This window comes from Amblyraja radiata, chromosome 16, assembly GCF_010909765.2.
Source record: "Amblyraja radiata isolate CabotCenter1 chromosome 16, sAmbRad1.1.pri, whole genome shotgun sequence".
Lineage (NCBI taxonomy): Eukaryota > Metazoa > Chordata > Chondrichthyes > Rajiformes > Rajidae > Amblyraja > Amblyraja radiata.
This window is the reverse complement of record NC_045971.1, coordinates 32,248,915-32,273,583: the sequence shown is the minus strand read 5'-3', so window position 1 is coordinate 32,273,583 and position 24,669 is coordinate 32,248,915. Positions and strand designations below refer to the sequence as shown.

Genomic DNA, 24,669 nt, shown 5'->3' with positions numbered 1-24,669 from the left:
AGGCCTACTCAAACATCAAGAAGGGGTTTAGAGCCACACCGCTACCACACTTAGGCCAGTCGGATCACCTATCCATTCACTTAGCACCAGCATACACCCCCCTCAGGAGAAAAGCTCAACCCACCACCAGGACAGTTAAACCTTGGCCTGAAGGAGCTTCCTCACAGCTACAGGACTGCTTTGAAAGGACAAACTGGGACATTTTTGGAAATCAGGACTTGGAGGAGTACACATCCACGGTACTCTTTTACATCCAGAACTGTGTTGACAACGTCACCGTCGACAAACTCATCCGGGTGTACCCCAACCAGAAGCCGTGGATGACAAAAGAGGTCCAAACTCTCCTCAAGGACCGCAACACCGCCTTCAGGTCTGGCGACAGAGCCCTGTACAGCGCTGCTAGAGCCAACCTGAAGAAAGGCATCAGGGATGCCAAAGCGGCCCACAAGAGGAAGATAGAGGACCACTTTAACAACAACGATCCACGGCGGGTGTGGCAGGGCATCCAGCACATCACCAACTACAAGCCCAGCAACAGCACGTCGGCCGACGGCGACGCCTCACTGGCAGAGGAGCTGAACTGCTTCTTTGCTCGCTTCGAGGCAGAACCAGAAGAGCTTGTCACCATTCTCCCACCAGCGCCTAACAACAACTACACCCTCACTGTGCAGGAGCATGAAGTGAGGCGGGTGCTCAGGGCGGTGAACCCGAGGAAGGCTGCCGGCCTGGATGGCGTGACAGGAAGGGTTCTGAAGGAATGTGCAGACCAGCTCTCCGAGGTCTTCACGAAAATCTTCAACCTGTCCCTGTCCAAATCCATCATCCCACCGTGCCTGAAGTCTGCCACAATCATCCCACTACCAAAAAAGCCTGTTATCAGCGGTCTTAACGACTACCGACTGGTCGCTCTCACACCAGTCATCATGAAGTGGTTCAAGAGGCTGGTCCAGCAGCACATCAAAGCCAGCCTCCCGCCCACCTTCGATCCACACCAGTTTGCCTACAGAGCAAATAGGTCCACTGAGGATGCCATCGCCACTGCCCTTCACACTGCACTGACCCACCTCGAACACCAGGGGAGCTATGTGAGGATGCTTTTCATTGACTTTAGCTCCGCCTTCAATACCATCATCCCCAGCAGACTGGTCACCAAACTCATGGATTTAGGACTCTCCCAACCCATCTGCCTCTGGATCAAGGACTTTCTGTCTAACCGCCCCCAGACCATCAGACTGGGCCATCACCTCTCCACTCCCATCACACTCAGCACCGGCTCCCCACAGGGCTGTGTGTTGAGCCCCCTCCTCTACGCCCTCTACACCCACGATTGTGCCCCCGCCCACTCCACCAACACCATCGTCAAGTTTGCGGACGGCACGACTGCGGTTGGACGTATCTCAGGAGGAGATGAGACGGCCTACAGGGAGGAAGTCCAAAGACTGGCAGCGTGGTGTTCAGACAACAACCTCATCCTAAACACCACAAAAACAAAGGAAATTATCATAGACTTCCGTAAGAACAGTGCAGCCCCCAAACCCCTATTCATCAATGGGGATTGTGTGGAAAGGGTCTCAGACTTCAGATTCCTGGGCACACTAATTACGGAGGATCTCTCCTGGACTACAAACACCACCACAGCGGTCAAGAAGGCCCAGCAGCAACTCTACTTTCTGAGGATCCTCAGGAAAAACAACCTGGAGGAGAAGTTGTTGGTGTCCTTCTACCGCTGCTCCATCGAGAGTGTGCTGGCGTACTGTATAACCACATGGTATACCAGCTGCTCTGCAGCGGACAGGAGAGCCCTTCAAAGGGTCATCAACACCGCACAAAAAATCACTGGCAGCCCACTGCCCTCCCTGAAGGACATCTTCAGCTCTCGCTGCCTTGGCAGGGCAACCAACATCCTGAAGGACCCTTCCCACCCTGGACACAACCTGTTCCACCTGCTGCCCTCTGGCAGACGGTACAGGTCTTTCAAAACTCGCACAAACAGACTCAGAGACAGCTTCTACCCCATAGCCATACGTGAACTTAACAATGCAAAATAAGAAATAACACTCACATTCAACTGAATGGTTCTACCTCAGCTGCTATTGTTATTTATCTGTAATTTCTTTTTATATGTATATATTTTTACCTTTTCTTATATATTTAAAATTGCTCTTGTGAATAGCACCGTGGGATTGACTTTTAAATTTTGTTGTACCATGTGCAATGACAATAAAGAGATTCATTCATTCAAGTAGAGTCTCATTCAGATGTAGGAAAAGCAGATTCAGCTATTTGGGAGGAGGAGCCATCTTGGTGAACGGCTGCTAGCCAGCAGCCGTCCGTTTTAATTCGTTTTTTTTATAGTTTTTAGTGAGTCCTGTTTTTCGTTTGTAGGGGATATGGACTTTTTAATGTGGGGGGTAGGTCTCAACTTTATTTCTAGGTCCCTACCTGGTCGGTGTGGCAGCTTTTTCTCCAGGCTGCCCGCTGACCCGTCCTCGTGGCCTACCAGCGGGCTTGGAGCGCCGTTTCCTGCCGGGCACCGCCCAGCAGCTTGGCCTCGGTGGCGGCACAGTGTTGGAGCGCTATCGCGGAGCGGAGCGGGCGATCCCTTGCCTGGGTCGCCGCGCTGGAGCGACGCGCTGGAGCTCTGGTGAGCTGGACCGGCGAGAGCAACATCCCCGGGCTGCGGGTCTGCGGAGCGGAGAGGGCGGCGCCGGCTTTAACATCGGGAGCCTAGGAGCTCCAAACCGGTGCGTCCTTGTCGGCTCCGGAAGCCGCGGTCTCAAGCTAGGAAGCGGCCGTTCCAGGTGGCCCAGCCGCTGAGAGGACTCTCCCGACGCCGGGGCAAGACCACCCGGTGAGAACGGCCAGGAACATCGGGCCTCCGTAGAGGCAATTGCGGTGGCCTCAATAGGCCTGACTTTGGGGTGAACTGGGGATGGGGACTGGACATTGTGCCTTCCTCCACAGTGGTTTCCATTGTGGGGGGATGATTTTTTTGTCTAATGTAATCCTGTAAGTCTGTGTCCAAGATGGCTGCCGTGAAGAGAGAGTGGACGCTGGCACGAATTGGTTGCCGCTGCTCTCTCTTCACACTGTGTTTTTGATTTTCTGTTTTTGGAATGAATTCTGTTTTTAATTTGTGTCTGTGATGTCTTTATTACTTATTTTATTCTGATTATATGTTTTACTATGTAAGGTGTCCTTGAGATTTTGTATGAAAGGCGCCCATTAAATATAAAATTTATTATTATTATTATTATTATTTGTATTCAGTTGTGTTGTTGTGCACTCTGGCATTCTGCACCTTGAACCAGACATTGCTATTAGTGGTCTTCAGAAAAGCTTGGAAACAAATAATATATGCAGATTATAACATTAAGCTACTATTACTGATGAAGGATTTGACTTTTAATATGCAAAGGATATTTTTAACATGGGTATTATTGGTCTTTCAAGTCTTGGATTGTCACTAGCTATTACTGCACTAGCTATAAGCCTTTGTCATTTTTGCCTTCAGAAAGGAACAGGAAAGCCAACCCACACTTCACATTCCATCAGCATTGAGCCTGAAACTCTTCTTGTTTGGGCAGAACATCTGACGTGACTGAGATCACGAGCTAAAGAAGCTGAAATGTCTCCCAAGTCCTTTGTTCAGGCAATTGGAGACCTTTCGCAAGATTCTCATTCCATATCATTGCCTACTTGTTATAAAATAATTTCCTCTGCAAACCAGGCCCATTGTCAGGTTTGAGGAATGAAGGAAATGGATTTAGATTACGATCACCTTAAAAGAGCAGTACTGCTATAATTTCTGGACTTGCCTCTTTTCCACCTGCTTGGTTGTCATAGTCATACAGCACAGAAACGTGCCTTGGAGCCCAAGTCGTCCATGCTGACAAAATTCTCATCTATGCCATTTGCCTGCATTTTACACATATTCCTCTAAACCCTTCCTATTCATGTACCTGTTCAATACACAATAACTTTTAAAAGACTGCCCCAACCTACCCATCAGTGGTTCACTTGGCTGTGAAATGAGAACATTAGTTTTAGTTTAATTTTAACAACTTTAGTTTTATCTATGCTGTCAATAGTTGATTTTTTAAATATATATTTTAATGCAGCCTGCAATATTGCATCCTTTGTACATAAAACAGACACCACTAGATATTATTTGTTAACTTTTTTGTCTATCAGGTTGAATGGAAGAAATATTGTTTTAGTTTTTAACCATTGCACTCTTTCCTGAAGTTGCCCCCAATTCCATCTCATTACAGGCTGTATGTTGTGGTGATCGCTGTTGTCCAAAGGGCTTCCAGTGTGATAAGGCACGGAAAACCTGCATCAAACCCATTGGTAAGTTGCTACAAGATTGATCCTGGCAAGTATTTAGACTCCAGTCATTATAGCCTTTCCAATATATTCAAACATCATGTTTCTCTGTTCAAGCCAGAATGGATATGTTTTCAATTATCATTGCTGGATGAATTTCAAGCTATGTTTTATTGTGAATTATATCACTGTTCCAAAAGCCTTAAGTTATTGGCAACCACTGCAGGCTGGGTCATCTGACTCACTCCCTAATCACCAGTCCTGTCTGTCCTTGGCCCAGTGGTCATTCTGGATGCAGTCTTGTGCAATGAACTGCCTCCTAACATTTCTCAACCTTGGTTAATGCACTGGGGCAGTGTCAGAATTAAAAGATGGTGAGTCATGGGAACAGGGTGGAAGTCCCATGGGATTAAATACCAATGGTTTGGCATGTTTCCTCACCAACAATTCTAGTTTGCATTTAAACACAGGCTCAAATGTCAGCACTGAGTCCGTGTGTCAGGAGAGCAATACCTTGTGCAATATCCAGTGACGTCATTGCAACTATAGCAAAACTAGCAATTCTGAAAGTTAATTGAAGATAAGACCAAAATGTTGGAAATACCTGGCAGATCAAACAGCATAAATGGTAGAGTGTAAACAGTTAATGTGTTTCAATTAACTTTTATTTTCAGTTTCAAAAAAAAAGACTGTAGATGTGAAGGAACATAAACGACAGGCCAAAGATAGACACAAAATGCTGGAATAACTCAGTGGGACAGGCAGCATCTGTGGAGAGAAGGAATGGGTGACGTTTTGGGTCAAGACCCTTCTTCAGTCTTGACCCAAAATGTCACCCATTCCTTCTCTCTAGAGATGCTGCCTGTCCCACTGAATTACTCCAGCATTTTGCGTCTATCTTTGGTTTAAACAGCATCTGCAGTTCCTTCCTACACAAACGATAGGCCTGTGTAAGGCAGAGCCCAGAAGAAATTGAGCAAAAAAAAATTGCTCGAGGAACTTGGCTGGCCAGGCAGACTTCGTGGAGGGAAAATGCACAGATGATATTTTGGGGATCCTTCTTCACGGTGAAGTGAAATGTGGTCTGTCAGGTTTGCTCCACAGAAGCTGGCTGAACTACAGATCTAGAATCTAGAAACTTTGGCCAACAATGTCCTTGTTGAACATGATGCCAAGACCAACTCTTCTGATGCACATAATTGACATTTCTTCATTTGCCTACATATTCATATGCCCAACCAAGTATCTCTTAAATGCCACCGTTGTATCTGCCTGAATCACCACCCTGGCTGCGTGTTCCAGGCACCCACAAGCCTTTGTAAAGATGAAAATTTGCCCTACACATCTACTTTTAAACTTTGCCCTTCTCACTTTAGAGTGATGCCCTCTAGAATTTGAGTTTCCATCTGAGGAAAAAGGTTCTATGCCTACCCTATCCATGCCTCTCAATTTTATATACTTCAATCATGTCTCCAGCATATTCTGATGTTCCGGAGAAAATAATCTAAGTATGTCTGACCCGAATCTAATAGCCTCTAACCCAAGCATCATTCTGGTAATCATCCTCAGCACCCTTTCCAAAGCCTCCACATCCTATTTGTTTTGAGGCGACCAGATCTGAATGCTAAATGCCTCAATCAATGAAGGCGAGCATACCACATGCGGTCCTTACCACTCAATCTACTTCTGTTGCCACTTCTGGACACTAGAATCCCTCTATATATCAATACTGTTAAGGGGCATGTCATTAATTGTATATTTTCCCCCTTGCATTTGATCTCCCAAAGTCCAAGACCTCACACATGCTTGGATTGAACTCCATTTGTCACTTCTCCACCCACTTCTGTACCTGATCTATATCCCGCTATATACTAGGACAGCCTTCCTCGGAGTCCCTCACTCCAGCAATCTTGGTGTCATCTGCAAATTTACCAACCAACCATCTACACTTACATCCAAGTTCCAATGCTCAGGAAGAGTCCCAGGATTTTGACCCAGTAACTTTAAAGGAATAATGATATTTCTAAGTCAGGAATGTGCGTGCCTTGGAATGCCACCAGCTTACATCAAGCTGGTGGTATTCCCATTCTTTTGAAGCCCACTTCATTCTAGCTGGTGGAGGATGTGGGTTTGGAAGATGTCTAAGGAGTCTTGGTGAGTTACTGCAGTGCATCCTGCAGTATAAACAGCCACAACTGTGCATCAGTAGTTGTGTGAGTGCCTGGTTGTGGATGGGCTACCTATCCAAGCAAGTCGCTATGTCCTGATGTCAACCTTCTTGCGTGTTATTGAAGTTTTTCACATCAGACAAGTGAAGAGTATTCTATCCGAAGTTAGAATTGAACCCGGGTCTCTGGTGTTGTGAGGCAGCAGCTGATGCTAAGGGCACACCCTTGGCATCAGTGTTAGTTTGGTTTGACCAGTCTACATCGACTAAAGTCAGTCTTGATTGCAGCTGTACCCTTTATTACACTAATCTTTCATATTTCATATTTAATTCCATCCTCTACATCACTACGAGTGATTGGGAGCTTGTAGATAACCCCCGCCAATGTTTCCTGCCCTTGGTGTTTCTTATGGTCACCCATACTGATTGCTTTTCAATTTTCCATCCAACCTCGTCATGCAGTGAGTTCCTCCTTTTCTACCAACATCATGAACTTCCTTTTCTTATTGAATATTCCTCAATATTCATTTCCTAATCCTGGTTATCCTCCAACCAGACCTCAGTTATAAACAACAATATTATACCATTTATACCTCCGTGCTGTTAATTCATATCTTATTGTACATTTAAAAAAGCCTTTAGACTTTTCAATCTCGTGAATCATTTTAGTGTTTTTTTTGTATTGTGGCCCTGTTTGCACATTTCCACATGTTTTCTGCGTTTTCACTTCTGCTTTTGTCTTTCACTTCTCTACTGGTTTTCTTCGCTCCCCGTCCCTATGTCCCTGCTCAAGTTCCTCTTGCCCTGGTTCTAACCGTTCCAGCTGACACCACTTAACACCCATTGGTCTAATCCTGCCCAGCATACTTTTGTACTGGTTGTCTGGAGTATGGTGTACAATTTTGGTCGCCTAATTATAGGAAGGATGTCAACAAAATAGAGAGAGTGCAGAGGAGATTTACTAGAATGTTGCCTGGGTTTCAGCAACTAAGTTACAGAGAAAGGTTGAACAAGTTAGGGCTTTATTCTTTGGAGCGCAGAAGGTTAAGGGGGGACTTGATAGAGGTTTTTAAAATGATGAGAGGGATAGACAGAGTTGACGTGGAAAAGCTTTTCCCACTGAGAGTAGGGAAGATTCAAACAAGGGGACATGACTTGAGAATTAAGGGACTGAAGTTTTAGGGGTAACATGAGGGGGAACTTCTTTTACTCAGAGAGTGGTAGCTGTGTGGAATGAGCTTCCAGTGAAGGTGTGGAGGCAGGTTCGTTTTATCATTTAAAAATAAATTGGATAGTTATATGGATGGGAAAGGAATGGAGGGTTATGGTCTGAGCGCAGGTATATGGGACTAGGGGAGACTATGTGTTCGGCACGGACTACATGGTCTCACCTCCCCACAAATGTGTCCCTGGAATCAGTTCCTCACGATGCCACCACTCCAGCCCAACATTCATTTAATATATTTTTACATTTCATCATACTGGTTTGTGACGTCCAAGGTAATCCTAAAATTGTAGAGTCCTTTTCAACTTGCCTTTTACCTCCCTGTATTGTTTGTAGGACCTTGTCAATTTTTAACTAGTTTAATTGAAACATGGAAAAATAGGTGCAGGAGTAGGTGATTCGGCCCTTCGAGCCAGCACTGCCATTCAATATGATCATGGTTGATCATCTAATATCATTACCCCATTCCTGCTTTTTCCCCATATCCCTTGATTCCTTTAGCTGGAAATCTAAGTGCTAAATCTTAACTCTTGAAAACATTCAGTGAATTGGCCTCCACTGCCTTCTGTGGCAGATGATTCCACAGATTCACAACTCTCTGGGTGAAAAAGTTTTTCCTCATCTCATTCCTAAATGGCCTACCCATTATTCTTAAACTGGGACCCCTGGTTCTGGACTCTCCCAACTTCGGGAACATTTTTCCTGCATCTAGCCTGTCCAATCCTTTAAGAATTTTATATGTTTCTATAATCCTTCTAAATTCCATATTTGTTTCTCATCCTAAATTCCAGTGAATACAAGCCGACCCATTCTTTCATCATATGTCAGTCCTGCCATCCTGGGAATGTTCCTGAAGTTGCGTTCGTGACCAAAGGAACTCCCATCTATTAGTTTAAGATTGCATCCTCAATCACTACAGCTTTCTGACTCGTCCTCCCTATTGTGCAATAGTTTATGGCAGCATAAACGTGGTTGCTGCTGCCTTTCTCTGAAATCCATCATCCCTTATCAGTGTCCACAGCAGTCCATCATTTAGAGCGGGGATAGCTATGGTATTCCTACACCAAGCATCAACACAAAATGCTAGAGTAACTAAGCCAGTTTGGAAGCATCTCTGGAGAAAATAGGTAGGTGAACTTTAGGGTCATTACCCATTTTCAGACTATTCCTACACTACCTGTCTTCCTTAACTCTGCCTGGTGTCCATGCAGTCTTTACCAGTAGTGGAATCACCTTGTCATGTGATATCCACACGCAATTTGCCATTGTGAATGCTCCACAGTGAACCTCTCTGCAACTGGTCTGTAATGCTCTGTTCCCTCTTTGTTAATTGGCATCGTACAGGTTGATGGATTTTGACAAGTTAAAGCAAGATCATGGGCTTTGGCAAGAGGGTTAGTAACCAGAGATCATAAATTTGAAATTGGTTGCAAAATATTCCAATTATTGTGATCTGTAGCTTGAATAAATGATGGAAGCTATTTCATTTATTGATTTTAAAGAAGTGCTTGTAGATGAGCTTGAGTTACGAATGGAAAATGATATTAAGTTGGATTGGTTATAAGGAATCTTCATTGCTCTGCATGAGACTAGTGCAAGGTTAATTGTAAACAACTGTGACTAATTATAAGGAACCAGACTTGCCTTGGGCCTTTTTTTTGGAGTAACTGCTGAGCAATGATCGTTATTGATTTTTATTGTAAATAATTGGTTGACTTTGTGACATAGCAATCTTACTTTTTCTTGAGCGAGGAGCCATTGTGAGTTGTTGAGCTAATCATTTTTATTTGTGTCCTGCACTTCTCAATTTCTCCCGTGCTCTCATTCATCATCTCCCAGATATTGATGGTTCTTTGCACTCTTTGTGGGCACCAGCACCCTGCCACTTGTCACTCACTCTATCACAGTTATGTCCTTTCCTCTCTGCATGCCTTCACTCCAACTTAAAGCATGCTTGAGTTCTAACTTTCCCCCCAAGCTCCATCAAAAAGTCATTGGTGTGAGAACACAGACGACGCCTGACCTCATTATTTCCAACATTTCATTTGTATTTTGAGTTTTTCTTATTTGTTTCCAATTACTGAAATAAGATTTGTTCATAGCTGAAAATATGAAGGCGGTTATTTGCCCGGACGGGGAATCAGAGTGTCCAGATGGGTCCACATGTTGCCAACTTTCGGATCAGCAATGGGGATGCTGCCCTTTGGAAAAGGTATTAGTCAAGTTTACTGGAAGACTCTAAACTTCCAATAATAATTTCTTACAGTAGACTGCTGAACATTTTAATTAAATGCAAAGGCCAAGTGTTGTAATTATAACAGTAGCATGGTAGAGGTCTATGGTAGAGATGGTGGAGATTCATAAATTGAAAGTTTGGACCACGTGATGTGAATTATGAAATTGATTTCAACACACTTAACAATTTGAGCCCTAACTATTGCAAAATTTGCAGAGAGATTGCAAGATTAAATATTGGATTTCCATGAACCGATGGTGTTTTCTGAGTCCTATAGTTATTTTTGCAGACTATAGAATATGTATTATTAAAAATGGGTTTGTATTAGCAGCTTCCGTTTTTTCTATGTAAATATTTTGTCCGTGGATTTGAATATGCTTCTGTATTTTTCATTTCCCCTATTATTTTGCATGTACAGGCTATATGCTGTGAGGACCACCTGCATTGTTGTCCTTCAGATACCAAGTGCGACCTGAAGCAATCCAAGTGTTTGTCTGAGTATGGAGTGATGGAAATGTGGACAAAATTTCCAGCCCGCAGACGATTTGCCATGAAAAACACACAAGGTTTTTTATTCTTATTACTGTTTCTCACACCCTAAATTATACTTTATTTTAAATGGATCTCATTACTTCTTTGAGTGTTCTAATATGAAAACTTCAGTGAGATGAACTGAATAAGTTGAACTACAACACGAGCCACCCCAGGACACAACTTCAATTTTTTGTTCAGCAGGGTATGCTCCTTCTGGGGTGTTGTGGCTTATTGCTTCATCTATATATTATATTACATTACTAAAACTCTCATCTTGTTTGTTTGCGTGCGAGTGCGTGAGATCCCAAAACTCCACAAAAACGGTACACGATAGCGCTACAATTTTTGGTGCACCATACCATTATCCTGCGATGTAAATGAAATAAGTTTCATTCAGATTGATGGTATATTTTGCAAGTTATGCACATTTTAAACTTTACAAAAATACTGTTACAAAAATCACTTTTCCACTTGCCCTGCCCGTCAGCCGCGAATGACGTCACAAGGGGATCCCGAATTTCATTTTTTTTTAAATCGCCATGGTTTTTTTTCCACATAAAGTTGCCTGGCCTCACATCTGGGATCCAACGGCTCCACGGGAAAGTTTCCTTCTACTTTATAAACGCCTCCATGGGTCCTCTATTCACTCTATTAACTTTAACTTATTTTCAGCCAACAACGGCACAACTTTGAACGTGCGCAGTTTGGTGGAATATTGCATTGGTGGAACGGACCCAACACGTCTGGACTTGGTCTAGTCTCCATTAAGAGCCACTCTCCTGGCCATGCAATTGTTGATATTATTACTTGCCCTTCCCATCACTAAGAACACCGAATGTACTTCCATAATAATGCAGCAACTCATTTGTACTACCTCCAGTTTGTATACTGCTCACAATAAGGTAGATTTTACACTGGTGAGAAACCAAACCTAGTGGGTGACTACTTTGCAAAACACTTCTGTAAATATGCTGAGCTTCCAGTTTGTAGATACCCCACTCCACAGGGTGGCACGGTGGGGCAGTGGTAGAGCTGTGCCAGACTTACAGTGCCAGACAACTGGGTTCATTCCTGACTCCGGGTGCTCTCTGTACCGAGGTAGTGCGTTCTCCCCATGATTGCATGAGTATTCTCTGGGGGCTCGGTATCCTCCCACATTCCAAAGACATTCAAGGTTGTAGGTTAATTGGCTTCAGTAAGAATTGTAAATTGTCCCTAGTATGTAGGATCGTGCTAGTGTACGGGGATTGCTGGTCGGGGTGGACTCGGTAGGCTAAAGGCCCTGTTTCCGAGGAATATGCCTGCAGACAGGAAGTGACACAGTTGATGCCCCAAACCATCGCAACAACCTAGAGCTCAATGCTCTTAAGACGGTGGAATTTATTGTAGGGTTTAGGAGAGCTCCCCCCACTCACCATCAACAACACTACAGTCACATCTGTGGTAATTTAAGTTCCTTGGAACCATCATCTCCAGGGACCTTAAATGGGAGGCCATCATCGTCTCCACAGTCAAAAAGTCAGTCAAACAGAGGATGTATGTCCTGCGGCAGCGGAGAAAACACAATCTGCCACAGGCAATGAAATAAAAGTCCAGTTTTATACTGCCATCACAGGGTCTGTCCTCATCTTCTCCATCATGGTCTGGTTTGGCTCTGCCACCAAGCATGACATCCTGCAGCGCATCATTCGATCAACTGAGAAGGTTGTTGGCTGCAACCTTCCCCACATCGACAAACTATACACTGCAGGGGCCAGGAAGCGAGCGGGGAAGATCATCTCTGACCTGTCTCACCCTGGCCACAAACTATTTGAAGCACTTCCCTCTGGAAGGCGACTCCAGACTGTCAAAGCTGCCACAGCTAGCCATTAAAACAGATTTTTTTTCCACGAGCAGTAGCTCTAGGCAACGGCCAAAAGTCTGTAGCCTCCTTCTGCTCCTGTATTTTATTTCATTCTTCACATATTTAAATCATAATGTTTTATTTTTAATTGTCTACTGTATATCTTGTTGTGACTTGCGAGCAAAGCACCATGGCAAATTCCTTTTACGTATACATATTTGGCTAATAATAGAATAGAATAGAATAGAATAGAATGCAATTTATTGTCATTCAAACCTAGGTTTGAACGAAATATAATTTCTACAGTTTTTTACATTACAAAACAATCCATGACCCACACTTAACACAGTTTACATAAACATCCATCACAGTGAGTCTCCAACATCTCCTCACTGTGATGGAAGGCAAAGTCTTTATCTTCCCTTTGTTCCTTCTCCCGTGGTCCAGCAGTCCAACTGCAGTGTTGAGGCGAACTGGGGCTCCGATGTTAAAGCCCCCGGCGGGCGATGGTAAGTCCTGAGGCCGTTTAAGCCACGCCGGGCGATGTTAGGCCCCGGCTCCATGTCCTTAAACCCGCGATTCCAGCGGGAGAAGTCGCCGTTGCGGAGCTCGGAAAAGCGGTCTCCCACCAGGGACCTGCGAGCTCCCGATGTTCCCGTCCACGGGGTCTGTGGCCGGTGCCTCCGAACTCCAAAGTCGGGTCGCAGCCGCGCGCCACCACAACTCTTCCCGCTCCAAAGTTGGCCAGCTCCGCGATGTCAGTTCCGCAGGCTCTGCAACTGGAGCCCTCAGGTTAGTCCCGGCTGGAGGTCGCCGCTGCTCCACGATGTTAGGCCCAACGACATCCGAGACCCGACAGGGAATAGTCGGGTCTCCGCACAGGGAAGAGATTTAAAACGGTTTCCCCCACAGCCCCCCCACCACCCCCCACATATGCACAGCTAAAAAAAATAATAAAAACGAACTCAAGACATACATTTAACAAGACAAAAATAAAAAAAATAGACGACTGTAGTCGAGCCGCTGCCGTTAGGCGCCGCCACTGTAAAATGTATTCCATATTCAATTCAATATCTCGAATGTCTAAAACTAAATTAAACACTAAAAATGTATTCCTATTCCTTCTATACTCTTCCAGCAAAGCTTAACTCTGTTCTCCCTTGTCTTTCTGAGCATTTTAATCCCTCCAGATTAGACTTCAGTAATGCCGCATGGCAGTTGATAGCTTTTCTACCATTAATTTTCCTTCTAATTTGGGAGGTGGTGCTTTGCACATTTATAAGCTTCCCAGATATGATTCATTAATCCCTGTATCATTTTGTACATAATGCTTTTACCACTGTCCTTCAACTCGCAACACCACCTCGTCTTTTATTCTAACTCTCCTGGTCTACACCGTATCATAGATATTCCTTAATTTATTCATGTTCATAGGTTATAGGAGCACAATTAGGCCGTTTGCCCCATCAAGTCTACTCCGCCATTCAATTATGGTTGATCAATCTTTCCCCTCAACCCCATTCCCCTTCCTTTTCCCAATAGCGCTTGACACGCTGCCACCATGTTAGTCTGTTTGAATGTTTGATGTGCTCCGATCTTTGCTCCATCAGTCTGGTAATTACCAGATGTGAGGATATTTTACAGGCCTGCCGTCGAGGCAAAGGTTGACATTGACATTTTTCACTGCCTTCATTGTGCCTTTGGTCAATTGAGGTAAAGGATATTTGAAGATCACGGCCAGCTTTACCAGGGAAGTGTGTTTGATGCTCCGTGGGATGCACAGATGCAGGCATTTGCAGTTTTAGGAAACTCATAGTTGACCAGGTTACAGTGATCCCTGCCCTATTATAAATCCTGGAATGCCTGCAGCAAGCATTTCATTAAAATAATTTCTAGCAATGCCATCTCTGCAAAATTCTCCCAATTTTCTGGACATAAAAGCAAATAGACATCAACACCTTTCCAATCAGAATGAAAGCTTGTAGACGGAAGGAGCTTCAGGTGTTAGTTTACAAAACGACAAAGCTGGAGTAATTCAACAGTACAAAAATTGACAGTGCTGGAGTATTTTGTCTAAAGAAGAGTCCTGACCCAAAATGTCACCTACCCATGTTCTTCAGAGAATGCAGTCTGACCTGCTAGTTGCCCCACCTCTGTGTCTTGGAATGAAAGCATGGTTGCACAATTGGGCTATATTGAGCTAGCTGTGCCATCCACATGCCCAACACCAGATTTTCCAACCAGACTATTCTGAGGTCTTTATAGAAGTAATTACCAGACTGACGGAGCAGAGATTGGAACACATCTTATAAATGATCCACTGTTCAACCACTAGCCATCACGTACCCTATCTGTGGAAGAGTCTGTGTAAACCACATTGGCCACCTCAGAACTATAAAATTGGAAGTGAGATTAAGTCAACCTCTCTCCCAAACGACTGGCCAAGAAATATTGAAATGTCGTTAACACTAAGGTAGGCAAATGGAATCGTGAAACATTCATGAGTGACCAAACGGCAAGAGAGACCCCGGGGCTGAATGGCAGAATTTTAATGTATTCAAGGCTTAATAACTTGGTAAATTTGAAGAAATTTGAAGCCCTCCAATCCCAACCTCGAGTTTGCGTACACTTTGGAATGTGGGAGGCTGGGGGGTGGCCTAATTCAGGTGTACCAGATCATAAGGGGCATGGATAAAGTGAACGGTCACAGCCTTTTTCCCAAGGTAGAGGATTATAAAACTAGACTAGAGGACATAGGCTTAAGATGAGTGGGGAGAGATCGAAGAGAGACCTCGGGGGCAGCTTTTTCACTCCATATCTGGAACAAGCTGTCAGAGGAAGTATTGAAGCAGATATAAATATGACTTTTTAAGAACATATAGACAGAAATATGGGATATGGGCCAATTGCAGGTAAATGGGACTAGCCCAGAATGCCAAGTAGGCATGGACAAGGTGGGCCAAAGGGCCTGTTTCCACGTTGTACAGCTATGACTCTGGACTTCCCAACATTTATAACTTATACTGAGCTCTTGACTTGCTCAATAAATAGGCACAAATTTTACATCCTCTTAGACTGATTATAACCTTTCAATGCTGAGATGCTTTGGTTGAATGAAAGTGTTCTTTGCTATTATACAACAGATATGCTCCAATTGTGGTAGACTTTCAGTCAATTGATGGAAACAAGATCTTTCTTTCAGTCTTTCAAATAAATAAACTATTTCAAGTTTGTAGCCTAAGAGATGTTTGAACTTGCTAATGCCTTGAGTTTTTGTAAATTCCATCACACATGAGAATTTAATTATTACTGCCTCCTGTTCCTTTCTCATCGTCCTTTTATTTTCTTCCTCCCTTGATGATTTTCTAGTTTTGTTCAACCTTATCATGTTTTCTTTGCAGTTCATAATGTGCAGTGCAATGGGACTGTGTTCTGCCCTGGAAATGCAACCTGCTGCGTGATGTCCTCAGGAGAGTATGGGTGTTGTCCTTTGCCAGATGTAAGAGATTTGCCCACTTGAAATGTGTAACTACTTTTTTTTCAGCCCATCTGTAATGTTGGGAATCTCCTGACACAATAGGTTGACAACTTTGAGGTGGCCCTTTGACCCAACTTGCCCACACCGACCAACATGATCCATCTACACTAGTCCCACCTGCCTGTATTTGGCCCATATTACCTTAAACCTGTCCTGTCCATGCACCTGTCTAATTGTTTCTTAAGCGTTGCGATAGTCCCTGCCTCAACTATCTCCTCCTCCTTCAAAAATCATTGAGCACCTGAGCCCCACAGATTGATGAATGATTCTCTGCTGATCTATGCTGAGTTAGTGGCTCTTTATTAGGAGTCTGAAGAATGCTGCATCAAATTTCAGTTGTCTGGGTTTTGGGGAAAAGTGATTTGATTATTACGATCGCTGTAGTGCATCGAGCTGACAATATTTACATGTTTGTTGGGTAAGAGCAGGCTTGAACTTGACCTGCAAACATGACTCTGCTAATCTCGTAAAGAACCATAAAAGGCGCACCTGTAGCGTATAAAATTCCAGCTTTTGGGAAGATGTGTACGGAATTTATTTAGGTGAAAGCAAAATGTAATGTCGCTGCACAAAACGTAAGAATTAATTATCCATTAGTTTAATATTGTCATTCCTGTGTCCAACTGCATACACTTCAGAAATTGCTTGATTTTGCACTGTTATAGCAAACGTTAATAGTTGTGTCGTTTTTGTAACCCAAAATCGGGATCAATGCGTGGGCTTTGACATAAACTTTAAGTAATTTCCTTACCAAAAATTAAGATACTTCATGCATTGCAATTACCAGCGGCGTTTACTCCTGGGACTGTTAACAAAACACATGGTGCTCACCTCTGCCTGCTTCTCTCATTCTCTCATTTGCTTGGGTTTGCCCAGAAGAATACCTTCACACAATAGACAATAGGTGCAGGCGTAGGCCATTCGGCCCTTCAAGCCAGCACCGCCATTCAATGTGATCATGGCTGATCATCCACAATCAGTACCCTGTTCCCCATATCCGCTATCTTCAAGAGCCCTATCTAGCTCTCTCTTGAAAGTATACAGAGAACCGGCCTCCACCGCCCTCTGAGGCAGAGAATTCCACAGACTCACAACTCTCAGTGTGAAAAACTGTTTCCTCATCTCCGTTCTAAATGGCTTACCCCTTATTATTAAACTGTGGCCCCTGGTTCTGGGCTCCCCCAACATCGGGAACATGTTTCCTGCCTCTAGCATGTCCAAACCTTTAATCTTATATGCTTCAATAAGATTACCTCTCATCCTTCTAAATTCCAGAGAATACAAGCCCAGCCGCTCCATCCTCACAGCATATGACAGTCCCGCCATCCCGGGAATTAACCTTGTGAACCTACACTGCACTCCCTCAATAGCAAGAGTGTCCTTCCTCAAATTTTGAGACCAAAACTGCACACAATACTCCAGGTGTGGTGTCACTAGGGCCCTGCAGAAGGACCTCTTTGCTCCTATATTTGATTCCTCTTGTTATAAAGGCCAACATGCCATTCGCTTTCTTCATGGCCTGCTGTACCTGCATGCTTACACTCATTGACTGATGAACAAGGACCCCCAGATCCCGTTGTACTTCCCCTTTTCCCAAACTTGACACTATTTAGATAATCTGCTTTTGTTTTTGCTTCCAAAGTGAATAACCTCACATATATCCACATTAAACTGCATCTGCCCACTCACCCAACCTGTCCAAGTCATCCTGCATTCTTATGGCATCCTCCTCACAGTTCACACTGCCACCCAGCTTTGTGTCATCTGCAAATTTGCTAATGTTACTTGTAATCCCTTCATCTAAATCATTAATATATATTGTAAATAGCTGCGGTCCCAGAACCGAGCCATGCGGTACCCCACTAGTCACTGCCTGCCATTCTTAAAGGGACCCGTTAATTCCTACTCTTTGTTTCCTGTCTGCCAAACAATATTCTATCCATGTCAGCACACTACCCCCAATACCATGTGCCCTAATTTTGCCCACTAATCTCCAATGTGGGACCTTATCAAATGCTTTCTGAAAGTCCAGGTACACTACATCCACTGGCTCTCCCTTGTCCATTTTCCTAGTTACATCATCAAAAATTTCTAGAAGATTAGTCAAGCATGATTTCCCCTTCGTAATTTCCATGCTGACATGGACCGATCCTGTTACTGCTGTCCAAATGTGCCGCTATTTCATCTTTTAAGATTGACCCCAGCTACTTCCCCACCACCGATGGCAGGCTAACTGGTCTATAATTTCCTGTTTTCTCTCTCCCGCTTTCTTGAAAAGTGGGATAACATTAGATACCCTCCAATCCACAGGAACTGATCCTGAATCTATAGAACATTGGAAAATGATCACCAATGCGTCTACGATTTCTAAAGCCACTTCCTTAAGCATCCTGGGATGCAGACCATCAGGCCCTGGGGATTTATCAGCCTTCAGTCCCATCAGTCTACCCAACACCATTTCTTGTCTAATGTGGATTTCCTTCAGTTTTTTCATCACCCCAGACCCTCTGGCTAGTACATCAGGAAGATTGATTTTGTGTCCTCCTTCATGAAGGCGGATCCCAAGTACCTGTTCAACTCATCTGCCATTTCCTTGTTCCCCATAATAAATTCACCCTTTTCAGTCTTCATGGGTCCAACTTTGGTCTTAACTTGGACCCAGAGGGAGGTGGGTGTATGGAACGAGCTACCAGAGGGGTTAGTTGAGGCAGGGACTATTGTAACGTTTAAGAAACAATTGTGTACATGGATAGGGCAGGTTTAGAGGGATATGGGCCAAAGACGGGCAGGTGGGATTAGTGTAGATGGGACATGTTAGTCGGTGTGAGCAAGTTGGGCTGCAGGGCCTGTTTCCATGCTGTATGACTATAATAGTCAGGAATATAAAGTCTTAAACATTGTAATGATTTAAAATAACAGTACTTATTATTTTTGTGACAATATTTAATTGTACTACAATAAGTTTTCTTTATTCTCCCATCAGGCAGTTTGTTGTAGTGATAAAATACACTGCTGTCCACAAGGAACGACGTGTGTTGGTGAGACTGGAGGTTGTCAGGGGAAGCATGCTTCCATGCGCTGGAGGACCAAAATGCCAGCTATTGTGAAAGGTGCCATGATCGATGTGAAGTGTAATGCTACCACGAGCTGCCCCGCAGGTGTCACCTGCTGCAAGAAACCTTCTGGGGACTGGGGATGCTGCCCTATCCCATTGGTTAGTTCTAAAAACAAATCTTTAATTGTAATGGGCGAACAATGACATTTGTATCTGTTATGGAGAATAGCTATCCAATTCATTTAAGGAATCTTCATTGGTACAAGCATTAATGTTCCCCATATGAAATGCATGTAAAAGTGGCTTGTTTGTAATATAAGTCGGCTGGGCCAGACTTATAGCCCCATTGGAAGGCACACTTGTACAACTTTAACTGGATCAGGGATGTTGTTGAGTAAGTTAATGTTATCTACAGCATACAGTGCATTCAGAAAGTATTCGGACCTTCACTTTTTCCACATTTTGTTACGTTGCAGCCTTATTTTAAAATGGATCCATTAAAAATTGATTTTTTTTATCATCTACACACAATACCCCAGAATGAAGAAGCGAAAACAGGTGTTTAGAAAGTTTAAGTAATTAAAAATAAATAGCTGAAATATCACATTTACATAAGTATTCAGAGTCTTTGCTATGACACTCAAAAGACGAAGGAATTGTCCGTGGTCCTCCGAGACAGGATTGTGTCGAGACACAGATCTGGTATAAAACAAGGAAGGTATAAAACAATTTCTGCAGCATTGCAGGTCCCGAAGAGTACAATGGCCTCCGTCATTCTTAGATGGAAAAACTTTGGAACCACCAGGACTCTTCATAGAGCTGGCCGTCTGGCCAAACTGAGCAATCGGGGGTGAAAGGCATTGGTCAGGGAGGTGACCAAGAACGCGATGGTCACTCTGACAGAGCTCCAGAGTTCCTCTGTGGAGATGGGAGAACCTTCCAGAAGGACAACTATATCTGCAGCACTCCACCAATCAGGCCTTTATGGTAGAGTGGCCAGACAGATGACACTCCTCAGTAAAAGGCACATGACAGCCCGCTTGGAGTTTGCCAAAAGGTACCTAAAGGACTCTCAGACCATGAGAAGCAAGATTCTCTGGTCTGATGAAACCAAGATTGAACTCTCTGGCCTGAATGCCAAGCGTCACGTCTGGAGGAAACCAGGCACCGCTCATCACCTGGCCAATTCCATACCTACGGTGAAACATGGTGGTGGCAGCATCATGCTGTGGGGTTGCTTTTCAGCGGCAAGAACTGGCAGACTACTCAGGATCGAGGGAAAGATGAACGGAGCAAAGTACAGAGAGATCCTTGATGAAAACCTGCTCCAGAGCGTTCTGGACCTCAGACGTGGGTGGAGGTTCACCTTCCAACAGGACAACGACCTTAAGTACACAGCCAAGACAACGCAGAGTGGCTTCATGACAAGTCTGAATGTCCTTGAGTGGCCCAGCCAGAGCCTGGACTTGAACCCGATCGAACTTCTCTGGAGGGACCTGAAAATAGCTGTGCATCGACGCTCCCCATCCAACCTGACAGAGCTTGAGAGGATCTGCAGAAAAGAATGATAAATTACCCAAATAGGTGTGCCAAGCTTGTAGCGTCATACCCAAGAAGACTTGAGGCTGTTGTTTAAGAAGGAACTGCAGATGCTGGAAAAATCAAAGGTAGACAAAAATGCTGGAGAAACTCAGCGGGTGAGGCAGCATCTATGGAGCGAAAATAGGTGACATTTCTGGTCGAGACCCTTCTTCAGACTCTTCTTCGAAACCCTTCTTGAGGCTGTAATCACTGCCAAAGGTGCCTCAACAAAGTACTGAGTAAAGGGTCTGAATACTTATGTAAATGTGATATTTCAGTTGTTTCTTTTTAATTACTTTGCAAAAATTTCCAAACACCTGTTTTTGCTTTTTTATTATGAGGTATTGTGTATAGATTGATGATAAAAATGAATTTAATCAGTTTTAGACTAAGGCTGTAACATACTAAAATGTGGAAAAAGTGAAGGGGTCTGAATACTTTCTGAATGCACTGTAGATTCAGTTGTTACCTGAAAAAAACACTGTTCAGGAAATGAGGGTCCTATTGAATCTACTGTCTTCTGAGTACTTACTATTTTGTGTAGGTTTGGAGTGTTCGTTCAGTATATGTACAGCTCCCACTGGGGTTATGGGTGCTATTGCAGTTTCAGGTCAAACAACCTCCATTCCATTGATATTTTGTGAACAGAAAAGTTAATGTGATGCCATTTATTGAGGGGCTGCACAGGTCAAGCAACATCTGTGGAGGGAAATGGACGGATGACATTTTGATCGCGACCCAAAACATTGCCTGTCCATTCACTTTCCGCAGATGTTGCTCGGGCTGCTGCGTTCCTCCAGCAATTTGCTTTTTGCTCAAAATTCCAGCATCTACAGTTTCTTGTGTTTGTATTTTGGGAACTAAATTAGAGTGAAACCATACAGTCCTTCAATTTTCAACAGCTTTGACTGGTATGAGGCATTATGTCGAACATGGAAATGGGTCTGAAGAAGGGTCTCGCCCGAAATGCCGCCTATTCCTTTTCTCCAGAGATGACCCGTTGAGTCACTGCAGCATTTTGTGTACCTATTGTACCCTCGGCCCACAATGCTTGTGCTGAACATGATGTTAAGATCAACTCTTATTTGCCTGCACGTAATCTATATCCCTCTATTCTCTGCATGTCCATGTGCCTATCTAAAAGCCTCTTAAATCCTCTATATGAGGGCCAACCCACATTCTTTCAGGAGGACACTGAAAAGCTTTGCTAACAATCACTGCAGTGAGTATGCAATAGCTGGTGGAAGAGACGTACGATTCAACCAGTATGCTGTTTTCAAATAACTGGTCTATCTTATGTTTAAATTAGATTGTGTTTAAATTAGTCGACACTATTTAGTCTGTCACCCTTGAGACCAGACTGATGCTGGACCACAAAAATTGTCCCTGATTGTCCCCTGAGCAGGAGAACTATTCTTAAGTAGAGGTATCCCCAGGTTACGTATGGGTTCCAAGAACTGTTTGTAACCTGTTTCTGTTAAACCGGCAGCATTGGCTGTCTGCTGAGTTTGCAAAAGGTATACTGGTAAGAGTTACTCAGCTACAGATTAGGTTTAAAACGTGCTGGGTCATGGGATTTACTGACCATGGGAAGTTGAGCCAGAAAATTTCAAGCTGCATTAATGTTAGGGGAAATGGACAAAAGCCTGGAGTGGGATTCTGACGTGCAGGTGGCTGGGTATCGAACTGAGATTATGATACTGTCCTGCTATCCTTATTTCAGGATGACGACTTTTGGGTTTCACGTAGACTCTTACGGCAGACATTGACTTGTCTCTTGGCAGTCACATCTTAATTTGATTTAACTTTGCTGCAGCCTGCAATGTGCTGTGAAGATCTTGTACACTGCTGTCCCAATGTCTCCTTGTGTAATCTTCAGGTAGGGCTCTGTTGAGAACATGAGTGCTTCTGTTCCCATGGCGCTAAAGTAATGAATGTAAATAAAATGAAGGCAGCATGTCTGACACTGGTGTAGTGATGTTAGTGCAGCAGTATAGGCATGCTGCAGAATTATCCTTTACCTTGGGTTGGAGGGATTCTTCTGCTAACTTCCCTTTCTGTCCCCTTTAAAATGCAGAAACTTTACACATCTGATTAGCCACAGAGGAAGCCTGTTTGATATTTGGCATCTTTTTGGTCCTGAGGCTGAAGGAGGAATTGTCAAACCCTACCGAACCTTACTAAAACAAGTCAAACTTCCTAAGACAGCTCCAATTCTCCCCCTCTCAATCTGCCACACTTCTTAGAATAAAGGGGAGGTCTTAGAATAAAGGGGAGGCCTTTTAAGACTGAGGTGAGAAGAAACTTTTTCACCCAGAGAGTTGTGAATTTGTGGAATTTCCTGCCACAGAGGGCAGTGGAGGCCAAATCACTAGATGGATTTAAGAGAGCTAGATAGAGCTCTAGGAATCAGGGCTAGTGGAATCAAGGAAGATGGGAAGAAGGCAGGCACGGGGTATTGATTGGGAACGATCAGCCATGATCGCAATGAATGGTGGTTCTGGCTCGAAGGGCCGAATGGCCTCCTCCTGCATCTATTTTCTATGTTCCTATGTTTCTCCCTCCTACAGTCCGTGATGTTCTTAACCTGCCCCTGGTGTTCGACTTTCCCTCACCTGTTTCATCTTCGCCATTTGACTAGAATTATAATTATTTCCATTTCTTCCTCTTAACCTTATTAATTTATCCCAGCCTTAAGCTTTGCCTTTCAACTAAGAAAATATGAAATCAAGCTTTTGTCACAGTAAAATTCTATTTTTAAAATTTTGATCACATTCAAAGACTTGCATATAGAAACATAGAAAATAGGTGCAGGAGTAGGCCATATGATATGATCTTGGCTGATCATCCAGAATCAGTACCCCGTTCCTGCTTTTTCCCCATATATCTTGATTCCGTTAACCCTTAGAGCTATATCTAACTCTCTTGAAAACATCCAGTGAATTGGCCTCCACTGCCTTCTGTGGCAGAGAATTCCACAGATTCACAACTCTCTGGGTGAAAAAACCTTTCCTCATCTCAGTCCCAAATGGCCTTCCCCTTATTCTTAAACTGTGACCCCCTGGTTCTGGATTCCCTTGGCATCGGGAACATTTTTCCTGCATATAAATTATAATAAAATGTATAATTCATAACCTACAGATTTTAGCTGAATTTTACATTTATTTTTTCGCTAAACACCTCCTTGTCCTGCACTGTTTCCCTGCCTACCTTTTCCTCTATTGCCGCCAGAGAGACTTCTTTACTCTCCCATCCTTAAAAATATCATCCTTAATCATACCATCCTTAAACTCATTCTAACTTCACTCCTGGTATACAATTCACCTATCATTCATCGATGACTTGTTTTTTCGCTGATCTGTTAATGCCTTACATTTTTTGATAGGCTTATTTAAAATCGTGATTATGTACATCACAATTGAGAAAAGCTACTGTCTAAACGCACATTCCGGCGTTAGGTTTAAGGGCTTGCAGATCACGGGTCTTTAAATATCCCATTGCTGTTATAGTGCCCTCCATAATGTTTGGGACAAAGACGCATCATTTATTTATTTGCCTCTGTACTCCACAATTTGAGATTTGTAATAGAAAAAATTCCATGTGGTTGAAGTTCAATTTGTCAGATTTTAATAAAGGCCATTTTTATACATTTTGGTTTCACCATGTAGAAATTCCAGCTGTGTTTCTACATAGTCCCCCACATTTCAGGGCACCATGATGTTTGGGACGCATGGCTTCACAGGCGTTTGTAATTGCTCAGGTGTGTTTAATTGCCTCCTTAATGCAGGTACAAGAGAGCTCTCAGCACCTAGTCTTTCCTCCAGTCTTTCCATCACCTTTGGAAACTTTTATTGCAGTTTATCAACATGAGGACCAAAGTTGTGCCAATGAAGTCAAAGAAGCCATTATGAGACTAAGAAACAAGAATAGAACTGTTAGAGACATCAGCCAAACCTTAGGCTTACCAATATCAACTGTTTGGAGCATCATTAAGAAGAAAGAGGGCACTGGTGAGCTTACTAATCGCAAAGGGACTGGCAGGCCAAGGAAGACCTCCACAGCTGACGACAGCTCTCTATAATATAGAAAAATCCCCGAACTGTCCGACAGATCAGAAACACTCTTCAGGAGTCGGGTGTGGATTTGTCAATGATCACTGTC

The 24,669-nt window shown here is 43.7% G+C and overlaps 1 protein-coding gene across 3 annotated transcripts in view; it reads left to right on the top strand.

Moving 5' to 3' along the window:
• Positions 1-24,669, top strand: part of grn (granulin precursor) — a 48,723-nt gene that overhangs the window by 10,082 nt on the left and 13,972 nt on the right. For all 3 annotated transcript variants that reach the window (XM_033035413.1, XM_033035412.1, XM_033035414.1), the window contains exons 5-9: positions 4,275-4,353; positions 9,824-9,933; positions 10,376-10,523; positions 15,736-15,833; positions 18,856-19,086. In XM_033035413.1, the coding sequence (XP_032891304.1) occupies positions 4,275-4,353; positions 9,824-9,933; positions 10,376-10,523; positions 15,736-15,833; positions 18,856-19,086 (666 nt within the window). The remainder of the gene's footprint in view (positions 1-4,274; positions 4,354-9,823; positions 9,934-10,375; positions 10,524-15,735; positions 15,834-18,855; positions 19,087-24,669) is intronic.